The sequence below is a fragment of the Hemicordylus capensis genome, chromosome 1 (genome assembly GCF_027244095.1).
Source record: "Hemicordylus capensis ecotype Gifberg chromosome 1, rHemCap1.1.pri, whole genome shotgun sequence".
Lineage (NCBI taxonomy): Eukaryota > Metazoa > Chordata > Lepidosauria > Squamata > Cordylidae > Hemicordylus > Hemicordylus capensis.
Genome location: NC_069657.1, coordinates 357,230,754 through 357,244,509, shown reverse-complemented (window position 1 = coordinate 357,244,509; position 13,756 = coordinate 357,230,754). Strand labels below are relative to the sequence as shown.

Here is a 13,756-nt window from a genome sequence, read left to right as displayed (position 1 = left end):
AAGGAATCTTAATTCAGAAGAACATCATGCTGGAGCAACACCCACTACAAATATAGGTAAGCAAAGATGTCTAATCTAGTGATAGAGCTTTTTAAAATTATAAAATATTTTAAAATTTTCCTACATTTGAACACACTTACCCACTCATCTAATGGAAAAATATTGGCTGACATGTTATGTACCTTAATGAGGGTGTGAAGACCTCAGGGACATACAGGTGAAACTCGGAAAATTAGAATATCATGCAAAAGTCCATTAATTTCAGTAATGCAAATTAAAAGGTGAAACTGATATATGAGACAGACGCATTACATGCAAAGCGAGATAAGTACAGCTCATGAAAACCCCAAATCCACAATCTCAGAAAATTTAGAATATTACATGGAACCAAGAAGACAAGGATTGAAGAATAGAACAATATCAGACCTCTGAAAAGTATAAGCATGCATATGTATTCAGTACTTGGTTTGGGCCCCTTTTGCAGCAATTACTGCCTCAATGCGGCGTGGCATGGATGCTATCAGCCTGTGGCACTGATGAGGTATTATGGAAGACCAGGATGCTTCATTAACGGCCTTCAGCAATTCTGCATTGTTTGGTCTCATGTCTCTCATCCTTCTCTTGGCAATGCCCCATAGATTCTCTATGGGGTCAGATCAGGCGAGTTTGCTGGCCAATCAAGCACAGTATACTGTATACTTTTCAGAGGTCCGATATTGTTCTTTTCTTCAATCCTTGTCTTCTTGGTTCCATGTAATATTCTAATTTTCTGAGATTGTGGATTTGGGGTTTTCATGAGCTGTACGCCATGATCATCACAATTATAACAAATTAAGGCTTGACTTATCTCGCTTTGCATGTAATGCGTCTGTCTCATATATCAGTTTCACCTTTTAATTTGCATTACTGAAATTAATGGACTTTTGCACGATATTCTAATTTTCCGAGTTTCACCTGTATTTCTACAAGCAGACAGGGCTTTTGTGGGGAGGGGAGAGAAGCAAAAATTGCATTCATTTCCCCTCAGGCTGCCTGCAGGGCAGACAGTTTACTCTTCGAAAGGGCAGAGCTCTTGCTCCACTCTTGTATGGGTGAATAACCCATCGGCCATTGTCTACATGTCTACTTCCTTAGACATAACCTGCATTGGTTTGGCTTGGCTCACTTACGTTCTGCTTGAAAGCTATTTCTGCTTTCTGACTGTGGCACAGTTATAGTTTGGATTGGACGGAGATATGTGGGAGCCTGGGATTATTAACTTATATTATACCGTCAAGCATATGACAGCACTGGAGAGCAGGGCTGGAACAGTTTACCTTACCAACAGTGACAAAGTATCTTAAGCTGACCATAAAAGAAATGGTTGGTTTTCAAGAGCATTAATGTTTACCCTTTACATTTATATAAAGGAGGAAAGTAAGTGTCTTTTGATTATAGAGAAACAGTCAAAGGCATGCCATCTGCTGAGCATAATGAGCCTTTGCCGAAGTCCCATGGACCAGCTGATGTCATTACAACACACAAAGCATTTCCAACCTATTATATTTTGGATGTAAGAGTCTACTACACAAGGTTTTCCCAGAGGGAGCTTGCTTCCATTAAGGTTTTTTTTTTTTTTTTTTTGGAAGCTACAGTTATTACAAGCTTACTCCCAGGAACTGCATGCCATTAATTTGAGAAAGAGAAATTGTATATTAAAAATAGCTGTCTCTAATGCTTATCACAAGGGAGGCTCTGTCCTTAACTCACCCTGCAAGAATTTCTCATTACACACGGCACACACAGAGCATGGAAAGACCATCAACAAAAATACAATCCTAGGTGATATCAGACATGTTGGCATCTTAGGTAATACTTCAGCATGGAATCCACACTCATAGGCTTTGACAGCCTCTCCTCCTCCATACCACTGCATTTTGAGTGTGCTTGCACTACAAAGCTGTCTGTGTTCTATGCCAGTTTAACAATCATAACTTCCTCAAAGGATCCTGGTAATTGTGATTTGATGACCGTGCTGAGAAATCTCTGTTAGAGATTGAGTCTCACTCACAAAACATGTTTCCCAGGCTATTAGAAGTTTGTAATGTTCATATGCCATTTTACTCCACTGCTGAAAAGCCCGGAAAGCTGTTTAGTTATGCCTCTTTAGGAACATTAGGTTATTTATTCTTCCTTCATTTTCTGCTTCCCCTGAGCAACAAATGCAAGAACACCTAAGGTCACACTTAACTGCTCCTCTGCAGCAGCAAAACTAACAGAGGGTGGCTCAACTAGCTACCTAGGTTGGGCTAGAGACAGATAGGTATATTGGATAGTTGAAAATTCTTGATGGGCTGGTGAGGACAGGCTACTGTTTGAGACCAGGATGGCTGCCACTTTTCTGTCATCTTAGCCTCCACCTTAGTGAGGAACAGAAGTCCGTGGAGATGGAGTCAGAAGTATTCTCTGAGGGAAAACTCCCTCTGTACTGAGCAGGGAGGAGCAAGCCTGGCTGCATGGGGTAGAGTGGGCTAGAAAAGGAAGCCATAACTGAGTACAAGTGGAGAAGATCCAAATTGCCTGCTTGCCCATCCAAATTTGAAGACCACAAAACCCAAATTCCCTGATATCTGCATGCAAATCTCCTTTGTCTTAACCATCTAGCCACCATCTTCTCAGACAGTACTCTGTAGTCATGTGGGCCTAAAAATTTGCTGTTAACTTTTAAAATAAAAGCTGTACAGTTGTACAGTTGTCCCTCACCTATCACGGTTTTCCCAATCGTGGATATCAGTATCTGCGACTGGGAAATTGTGACCGCCCTTGCTAACCGTGACCTTAGTACCTGTGGTTTGGTGATTTAAAAAAAAATTGTGTGGTTTTCTTAGTAATTTGGGGGGTTATTTTGGGGAGGCGATTTCGGGTGTGTGTGTGTCATTTCCAGGGGGACATTTTGGGTGGGATTATTTCAATATTTTTACCATTTCGGAGGGGGGCATTTCTCGGGGTCAGGGGATTATTTCAATTTTTTACCTTTTTATCAGTTACTTCGCAACTGTGATTCCCCTAACCCCCTGTTTGCCATTGAAACCAATGGCTCTCCAACTGCAAATTCACCAATCGTGAACATTTCCAAGAACGGAACCCTCACAGCTGGCGAGAGACAACTGTACTTTGTTAAAAATTTGATGTGTGGAGCTTGATTTCACAGTAGTTTCAATATTCCATAATTCTTGGTGCATTCATGGTCACAAGTTATTCCAGACAACAAGGATGTCAAGAATTCCACAAGAATGCTACATTAGTGACTAACTGGTAAGAAATTAAACACCAAATGCAAATACCTTTAGGAGCAATATGAAATGGATAGGGCAGGTTGTTTTTGCAGAACACACGCTTTTGCTATTTAATTACTACCATAAAACTGTAGCAATCAGTAATCTGAATTATTGTATTTGTTTACAGGAGTAACTTGATGCCATTACTTTTAATTATTTTTAATAATTGTGCCATAGCTAGTGAACTCTATTCTGAACTCAATTCTGAAATAGAGTTGACAATCCATTTTGTACTCTGAAGTCTAAAAGGGCAAAATGGGTCAAACAAGGTCTTCAGAGGAGCATTTGCTCTGTGTGCCGACACTGAGAGAGGCTAAATTGCAGTGCATGAGGGACAGAGCCTTCTCTGTTGTTGCTCCCAGGCTCTAGAATGCTCTTCCAGTGACTGTCCGCCCTCTTATCTGTGGCTGCTTTTTAAAAAACAAATAAAGACCTTTTAATTTGTTTAGGAGTTTACCCCTTAGGGGCTGCCGGGTCTCTCAACTTTTCTGCTTGTGTTTGTCTTATTTATGTATTTAGGTGTATTATGGTTTTTATTGTTTAACTGATTTTAAGGTTTTAAATGTGATTTTAATGGTGTGTTATTTTATTTTAACTTTTGTAAACCTCCTTGGGAAATCTTATGAAAGCCAGTATAAAAATCAAAAGAATAAATAAATAAATACAGCAGAAATGCTTTGGCCGGGGTCAAATTAGGAGGTGTTCTGACAATGGGTCACATGATCAAACAAATCAAGGTTGGCATGGCTAGGAATGTGAGTTGAATCTCTGAGCTCCCTCTACCCTCTACTTTCTTGGCTCTGTTATACAGCCATGACATTTCAATCCTGATTTGTTAAAACATGGCTCTGTGGCTTGTTCAGAGCTGGGAAATGTTGTTTTAAGTTTGTTTTACAAGCCAGGATATGAAACTACAGCTTTAAGTTGGCTTAACAAACCAGGATGTCCAGCAGCAGACAAGGTAAAGAAAAGAGGGAAGTGGGGAGCATGTTGATTTGGCATTCCTGATTAACTGGCCCAATGACTAGGAGATTGAAAGTGTATGCACTTTCAGTTAGAGAAGCTCAGCTTTGCTTTCAAGTGTAGAAATGTCAGGCTCATGGGTATTCCCTGCCTTATCAGTTTAGCATAGCCTTTGTGGCTAGTATATGTGCATGTGTCTTTGTTTCTACTGGGAATAGAAACTGTGTTCATGTGAACCTTTTCCAATCAATTTGTTCTAAAGACCATAACACCACAAACACTCCCAACCAAACAGCTACTTTGTGTACTTGCCCCTTACCACTGCAGGCACATTTCTGCAGCTTAATTGTGGATGAAGCTGATAACAACTCTATCTAATGACGTCAAATGGCAGTACTTATTTAGAATCAAGCTCTCAAATCTGAATCAGAAGCGGAATTTGGGCAATTATCTGAAACTAATACCAGACCCTAGGGATCAGTTCAAATAAGCTGGATTTTAATTTGTTTTCCAGTTATGTGGAAAGTGCATCTTCTCTGACGTAGTACTTCAAAGAAGACGAAATTGTGCATGAGAGATAAAGGGAATGTTTAATAGAGTTTGGTGGAGTCTGGACAACATAATTTTATTTTATCTTAGTATTTCACATGGGATTATGCATGCAAAGGCTCGATTTTACAAATGGCCAATGCATCTACTCTTATGGTCATTTCAAAGGGAGCAAAGTTGTTATTGAACCATGAACAACTGAGCATTTAGTTTTCAGTTCTAATTGGCTATCAACAAAGCTAAGATATAAGATGATCATAACAAAAGATACTCACAATGAATGTTCTATTAAGAAGAGAGCTATACTATGCTCTGCTAAGGACCAGAACAAAAGGAAATTGTTCTGTTGCTATTATCTATCTTTGTGAATGAAAAATGAACAATAATGAAATGTGAATGTAGAATGAACAAGTTACTCTTACTCATCTTGTGGTGCCAAATAAGATATAAAACACTCTTTCTCCCATGACCATACAGAATGGGCTAATACACATACAACCTTCTGCTCTGATAGTTTGATAATATCTTTCCATGTTTACAATGCATGAAAAGATACGGACTTGAAAAGTCAACTACAGGCTTGAAAAAATCAAGGAAACTCAACTGCTATTTTTCTGTGTGTCAAGGAGAGACAAGTACAAGCTAATGGTCAAATCTTCAAATGCTACTAATCCTAAAAATTAAAGTTCACAAAGTATGCATTGTGAGCCATTAAAGTTCAGAGCTGGACAATTTCCATGTGGATTAGCCAAATGAAAACCATTTTAAAAAGGGAAATTGAGTGGAAAGTGTTGAATTAAAACAAGTATCAATGACTGATTAGAAGGAGAGAGAACAGTTTCAACTCTTCATATTTATTTTGACCTCTGTTGATAAAGTGTTAATCGGCTCCCAACATTAACAGGCATTAACGAAATATTATCAGTGCCATGGGCAAAGGGTCATGGCATTGTAGGCTGCCATACATTCTTGCCTCCTAAATGTTCAAGAGACACAGTATACTTGAGATATACCATCCAACAGCAGATGTGTAAAAACAGGTTGCTCACCTGTAACTTATGATCAGGTAGAGATCTGTCGACATCCATAAGAATGGGGGTTCTGCGCCTGTGCAGGACCCTCATGGTAGAATGCAGCAGCTCGTCGTGGCAACCGAGCCCCACCTCCACAGCATGCTATTTAAAGGCGGGTCGGCACCATGTTCCTCAGTTCTTGGATGACCACTGTGGAGGACAATCATCCATAGAAGGTGAGTTCATATTGGAAAAGAATTGCATGCACACTCAGTATGAACATAGAGGAACACTACTGCAGAGGGGTGGTTCAGGAGGGTCTTATGGATGTCGATGGATCTCTACCAGATCATAAGTTACAGGTGAGCAACCTGTTTATCTGGATCTGGATCCGTCAAGATCCATAAGAATGGGTATTTAGCTTTACTACTGTTCTTACTACTGTTTTACTGTTTAGTAAAACCACAATAATTTTCCTACTGAACCCAAAGGAGGCAGGTGCAGTACTAGCTATTGTAACACCAGCTTCAAAACGCTTCTCCTGAAGCTCGCCTTGGCAGCAAAGTGCATGTCTATGGCTGCCTTGAGCCATTTTAGAAGGGTGGTCTAAAAATCAAATAAATAAATAAATATTGATGAAAGGTAACTCAGTGGACCAAGTAGTTGCTTTACAGATTCCGTGAAGGTAACCCTCAAAGTGTGCAGCCAGTGAAGCATAGGCATGAGTAGAGTGGGCCTTGATTGCTTCAGGTGGTTTCACATTTTGTGACTTGTAGGTCAGCTTAATGTGTTCAACCAGCCATCTGGACATTCTTTGCCTGGAAATGCAGGAGCCCCTATCAAGGCCTTTGTAAGCTACAAAAAGGCACTTGGTGGTTCCTTAGTACCATCTAGGTATTATAAAAGTGCTCTGCACACATCCAAAGAGTGCATCACATGTTCTAAAGGTATAGGCGGATCCCTGAAGAAGGTAGAGAGAACAATATCTTGGTTAAAGTGGAAGTAAGACACCACCTTGGGCACAAAGCTGGATTCCATACGCATTAGTACTTTATCAGGATAGATCCTGGTGTATGGTGAATCAATCCTCTAAGCTGAACGTTTACTAACGCGCTTTGCTGTAGTTATAGCAAGTAGGAAGCCTGTTTTCAAAGTTACTAGTTCCATGGAAGTAGTACCCGCTGGCTCAAATGGGCTCTGGGTGAGAGGACCAAAGATATGCTCCATGACTCCACAGGCGTTCAGATAGGTGGGTATACATTCATGAGGCCCTTCAGGAAAGCTCTACTATCCAGGTGAGAAAAAAAGAGTCTTGCCATCACAGTCCAGATGTTTGGATGAGAGTGCCACCAAATGTACTTTTAGGGATGCATTAGCCAAACCATGCAATTTTAAGGGGCATGGCGTGCCGGCCTGGTGGTTTTCTGTGCTGGCAGAAGAGATGGGATTGTGAGCTTGGTGTTGTTGTTCACCTGCCAAGATGTTACTGTCCCTGGTGGCGGGAAGGGTGAGGTGACAGTGGGCGGTTCATTTGCTCAAAGATGCTTTTGAGGCTCCACCTGTTTCATACGCTGAGATTGAGCAACTTTGCCTTTGCCTTGATAGGACTGTTTATGATAAGGGTGATACTGTTTCTTGAAAGCATGGCGATCCTGTTGTCTGAACGTGGGCCTCTGCCTGGGGTAAGAGTGATACTTTGAGACGAAGGAAGAATTTGAAGTAGTGGTGGTAAAAGTCTTTGCAGTCAACTTAGATTTCGTTCTCTTTTTAAAATGCTTTTATTAGTATTATAAGTAGAAACAGAAAGTTTACATCTCTGAGAGTACAACAAAACCATACAAGATCTTGTCCATCAAAACCAAAACATAAGAATACAATAGTATCAATTGTGTCTAAAAGGTCTAAGACTAAGCATCAATAGCTATCAATAAAGAACCTTGAACCCCTCAAGGAAACCCGCCCCCAACCTAATTGATCATCATACTGTTAAGCAGTCTAAAAAGGAGAGAACCCACCCAGCTATGACATACAAAATAGAAGTAATGTGAATAATTCAAGCGCAGAACCAGACTTCCTCAATGCTCTACGGTATGGGCTGCACCCCGCAAACCCACAAGCTAAAAAATGTTGTTAAATATTAATGATTAATTTCTATATTCTATAGGAGAAAGTATAAGTTCCCTTGTTCCAATTTTGTCCTACATCTGATTTGAAACCTGTGTAAATAAGAAGAAAACCTAAAATTTATTCAAAAACTTTCATTAGGTGAATTAATTGAATCTTATATTGTATATGTTTAATAAAATATGTTTTGTTATGTATTATTCTCCTATTTTAAACAAAGAGGAGAGTTCTAAAAAGTCTTGGATCTTCCAATCTTTTCTGTCCTGGCTGCATTAAATGAAAAATATAGTATATTATCTTATATATTAAGCTGATGGACAGAAAGAATCTAAAATCTAATCTAAAATGATCAAAAAACATCCATGAATCTAGCAAAACCAAAAATGAGTTCAGTGAATTTTAAAATCTTTGTTCTATCAGAACAATGGTGTAACAGGTTTAAAACAGGAACCTCAGCAGCAGACTTTACCAGCAAAATGCTATAAAGTTCAGTTGCATCTATCTTCCACTTGAATTTCAATGTTATAAATAACAGATGAAGGAATCTAAACGGAATTCATGAATTCAATCCTGCTAATAAGAACTCTAAAATAGATATGTAATTTTAAATGTATCTCAAATGTACGTCTCAAATATGTCTTAGTATGTATTTTTAAAATGTGCTTCAATGCACTTTGTAATACCAATAAAATAAAGAGGGAGGATCCCTCAGGCAAAACATAACCTGGTTGTGTATGGTTCTGTGCACAAACCACACCATAGATCACATCAATCACTTCATTCTGCTCTCTTCTCCAAACACAGTTCAGCACAGTTACCTCCTAAAAATCCATGAGAGGTTCAGAAGACAGCAATACAAAAAATCATATTAGTATCTGTAAGCTTGACTATAAATCTAATTGTCAGAGAAAATAGAGCTTAAACATCTCACAGAACACTCCCCCTGCATTTAATTAGTTATTAGGCAACTATAAATTCAAATAATTCCAAACGAAATTGATCAATGGAGAAGAAAATAATTTTTTAAAAAACCAAAAAACCTCGTTCTGCCATAACAGAAATAGTATGTGTATTGTAAATACAAAGGCACATAGCCACCAATATATAATCAAAATTCTCATCTCGTCCCAAACAGGTGTGCAAAACACCATAATAAAGTAATTGACAGAAATCAGCTAAACCTTTAATAGTCCCCCTCCTCATGCAATGAAAACAAAACAAAAACAAACCGGAGAGATAAAATGAAAGATATTCTTTCATGAAGAGGGAGACTAAATTCAGCCATAACTGATCTTTATAACCTACAACTGGGAGCATAAGCTATCAAGCCATGACAGTGAGATCTCCTCCCTATACATATATCTAATCCTTCACAATTTCCTTCCAATTGTTTGCATCACAAATTGTTTATTCAGTTAAGCTTCTCAAAGTATTGTTATAAAGTATTCATAACAAATAATAAGAGCTCATGGAGGAAGAAAAAGGAAATGATGATGATGATGATAGAAACCGTGGAAATAATAAAGATATATATTTCTAAAAAATTGAAGCTACATTTTTTGTTGAAATTGAGCTGAAATTGAGCTGAAATTGAAATTGTTGAAATTGAGCTGATGCTAAAACAAAAACAAAAACACTTCAGCTGATTATCATTCTTATCCTTTTAAAATTACTTAGATTTCTTTAACTGCTCCGTGGTGGAGTCAGTTGTCTCACTGAAGAGGCCCTTACCATCAAAAGGTAAGCCCTCAATTTTTTTTCTTCGTAGTGGAGTGAAGCCATGCATGTCTCCATAGCGAGACTGCTGCCGCCACGGAACAAGATTCTGACTCGGCTAGGTTTTGCCATGCTCAATTGTTGTTGAGTAAGTGCAGCCGATTTATCGAATGTTTGTTGGTATTCCCCCCCCCCAAATTCCTCTAGTGACAGGGTGTCTAAATCGCCTTGAAGGGCTTCCTACAGGCCATGATTATACTTTGCTTTAGATTTAACCATGAAGTTGTAGACTTTTTGTGGCAGAGGGGTTGTCTGAGTTGCCATTGACACCAGAGGCACAGGTGGTGAAGTAGGGGTCTGAGTCGCTACAGAAGCTTGCTCAACAGGCCTGCTTGGCAAAGCAGGAGCATCTCCACTTGCTAACGTGTTCACCTGATGAACATGTGCCAATGAGGAAGTAAGAAGATGGTAGGTCTTCGAAGGAATGGTTTCCCAAGGTCTCCCTTCCTGAAAATCATATGGAAAGTCAGGAGAGGAAGTTTCCATAGCAGCCACAGTGAGTGTTGATCCCACAGCTGATGGAATGCCAAGCAGAGGGACCCTCCAATTGGGCAGCAGATAGGGTATAAGACGACAGCTGGTCAACTGAACAAATAGTAGCAGACCCTGTTGGTGTAGGCATGGTTGTCAGAAGAAACCCTTTGAATGTGGTCATAGAAGCTGTACTGGAGGACGAGTCCAGTATCAATAGCAATGTGTGTGCTGTAGAGGGATCCAAACAGCCACCTCTATCTGAATCCTCTTCATCGGCATCAAATGTCAGCATCTGACACTAGGGGAGAAACTCGTCTCAATGCCGACAACACTGGTGTATGCAGTGTCGACACTGCAGTTGGAAACTGAGGAGCAGGCATCCTCGGCGTTGATGGAGCTTCTCAACATCGATCAGGAGGCGTTGACGGAGCTAGGGAATGAATCTGTGTTGGAGCTGGAGCCAGAGATCGAGCCCTCGATGTTGCCTGCATTGGTGTTGAACAGTGGTTAGCGTCAAGAGGCTCTTGTGGTTCTAGTGTCCTCTTCTATGTTGAAGATGTTGATGTCAAGGGGCCGGTACCGTGGGCAGTCATCAACTTTGAGGCCCATATACAGTCTGATGCCAGTTGCTGTAGATCCAATGGCAATGGAGTTTTGTCTTTGGTTAAGTCTATAGTTTTAGACTTATTTGGTTTCAGTCTCGACAGGGCTTCCAAGGTTGCCCATTTGGTCCTGGACTTTGAATGTCTGTAACTTGAATCCATACCCAAAGGCGGCTAAGGGCTCCTGAAAGCTGTCAAAGTCAACAGCTTCAATGTTTTCAGTGTCGAGACTGTTTTCGATGGTAATTTCAATATTGACGTTGGCAGGTGGGGCTCACCAGGAGTTGAAGGATTTAACATCTCATCGTAAATGGCAGCGTGAAGCCTCAGAACCTGATTCTTGAGCACCTGCTTGGAGAAAGACAGACATATCCTACAAGTAGAGAGGCTGTGCTCCTCACCATGGCAGATGAGGCACAAATCATGGAGGTTGTTAGAGGGGAGCTTAGCATTACAGCCTTCACACCTCTTAAAGCTCCATTTTTCATCAACCATAATCAATAAGTGAATAGCATCATCCAAAGTCTGTTCCAAAGGTCAGACAACACCAACGTAGTCCAGAAGCCAAGATCAAGTCAATAAACCAAAATAACAGTCCTTAAAAAAATAAAATAGATGAACTCAGGAAGAAAATCTGAAGAACTTTATCCGATAAGGAGTGACAGACTGCAGTCCGAACACAACAGCAGTCGGAAAATAACTGAGGAACATGGTGCTGGCCTGCCTTTAAATATCATGCTGTGGAAGTGGAGGTGGGGCTCGGTCATCACTATGAGCTGTGGCATTCTACCGCGAGGGTCCTGTGCAGGTGCAGAACCCCCATTCTTATGGATCTTGACAGATCTCGATCCAGATCCTAAGCGTACTGATTTAAGACGGTTCACAGGATCATGAATTGGGTAGGACAAGCTGTGTCGTCCTACTCAGCACTTTTACCCAACTAATTGCCAAGGGTGGAGGAAATCCCATTAGAACCTGTGCCCACCTACCACACAATCATTTCCTCTTTCTCCTCCCAAGGATTTAGCTCATCCATGACCCAAAAATCAGGATGTTAATTATGTTTAAATCCTTACATAAATATATGTATACTTAAGTAACTTAACATGCAGGGTGAAGACTGGGGTCACATCAAACAATATGTTACAATTTTACTCTTTGGTTAAATTTAGCATGGCCTATATGCTATCTGGGGGCTTTTCAAGGGAAAGGATGAGTGCTCTTAGGTGTTTCATTCATGGGGCTCCTCCCTCATTTTGATGGAGAACAATTGTGTGAACAGGAACAGTACAACTGGGTGTGTACTTGGAGGCCTTGCTCTTAGTTTGTGTCATCCATGTGGTGAAGGGGAGGAGGATTCTGCCACTCCTTCACCTCATGAAAGCACCACGTAACACATGAAACAATGAAATTAGTTATGCTGGGCCACTGTTTCTGAAGGCATTTAGAGCCAAACTATACAATAAGGCAGTTCACATGATCATGAACTGGGTAGGAAGCTCAACCTACCCAACTCTGGCAACTGTGCACACTCCTGATTTTTGGTCATGGATGAGCTAAATCCTAGGAAGGAGGAGGGGAAATGATGGTGTGGTAGGTGGGCACAGGCTGCCCATATCCAGTTCCCAGCATAAGTCCTCCATTAAACTAGAGCAACCAAGGCAGTTTCAGTCCCACAAACAGAACAGGAACTGGACTGAAATGGGGCAAGATAGTCAGTTTCACCTAGTTATCCCTGGAGCTGAATTGCCAAAATGTTCTCAAGCACCTTGGTCAAGAATGACCAATTGGAGACCAGCCAATCACTAACTGAAATCTGAGGGGCTAGGGAGGGCCTTTTCAGTTGCTCCCATCTTCCCTCTTCTTCTGGCTAGGGCTGGGATTTGGAGAATTTCTCCTGTCTCTGGCTCCTTCAGGGCTCCTCATTCACAGTCCCATCCCTTTTAATCAGGGTCAGGCCATGTGTGGGGTTGTGTTTTGTAGCACAGGTATTGGTTCACCACTTTGCCCTTGCCCAGCTTTACACTTTCAATTGCATGGTCAGAGGGCTGCCATGGAGCTTGACACGCCACGTTGCATCCAAAAGCATTTCGTCAGTTAGTTACTCAAATATCTTGCTGTGTTTGCTAGAAAGGCAACACAAATGAGGATAGTTTTTGAGCGAAAGGGCTTGACGTTCAGAGTGATACATTGCACTGTGTGATTATTTCTAAAACATACGGCTATTGTTCAGTTCCAGGCTCACTTTAGATCCTGTTCTATCAATTCACTGAACAGCTCTTCAGAGCATTACAATGACTTTGTAGCTCAGTAAGTGATTGCATCAGAGTAAAGCACGTCTTTTCTTGGCTCAATGTACTTAACACTTACCGCGGCAAGCTGGAAATGTGCTGTTGATTTGTTCCATGACATCTGTTAGATCTGTGCTAGTATCATGAGGTGGGACTAACAAGTCATCTACAGCTATGAAAACAAAACGTGCAATCAGTTTTCTAACAACGAAGCAGCATTCAAAAGCATGGAAGCTATTTTCATCCATCCCTGCCATCTAAACATTTTTAGAATTAAAAAAACCCGAACCCACTATTTGAAACCTCTCTCATTTACACTGCAAGAATTGTTCATAGATAATGGCCAGTGAGGAGAGGAATAGAAGCTAAATTATCAATTTATTGCTCATCTCATTTCTGCATTATAAAGTTTTACCACTGTGCCTGAGATAATGCCAGAGAGAAATACCCAGGAGAAGCTAGCTGTAATTTTCTTTGATACACTATTATTCTATCAAGCAGTATCAAAGTGCTTGGCTATGTATGTACGTACGTATGTATGTACAGGAACATAGGAAGCTGCCATATACTGAGTCAGACCATTGGTCAATCTAGCTCAGTATTGTCTACACAGACTGGCAGCAGCTTCTCCAAGGTTGCAGGCAGGC

The 13,756-nt window shown here is 40.6% G+C and overlaps 1 protein-coding gene across 15 annotated transcripts in view; it reads right to left on the bottom strand.

Annotated features, from left to right (window-relative positions):
- The window catches only part of UTRN (utrophin), a 567,675-nt gene that overhangs the window by 8,116 nt on the left and 545,803 nt on the right, over positions 1-13,756 (bottom strand). For 14 of the 15 annotated variants that reach the window (XM_053290644.1, XM_053290679.1, XM_053290678.1 and 11 more), the window contains one exon: positions 13,189-13,281. The exons of the other annotated variant lie outside the window; for it this stretch is intronic. In XM_053290644.1, coding sequence (XP_053146619.1) covers positions 13,189-13,281 — 93 coding nt within the window. The remainder of the gene's footprint in view (positions 1-13,188; positions 13,282-13,756) is intronic. 15 annotated transcript variants of the gene reach the window in all.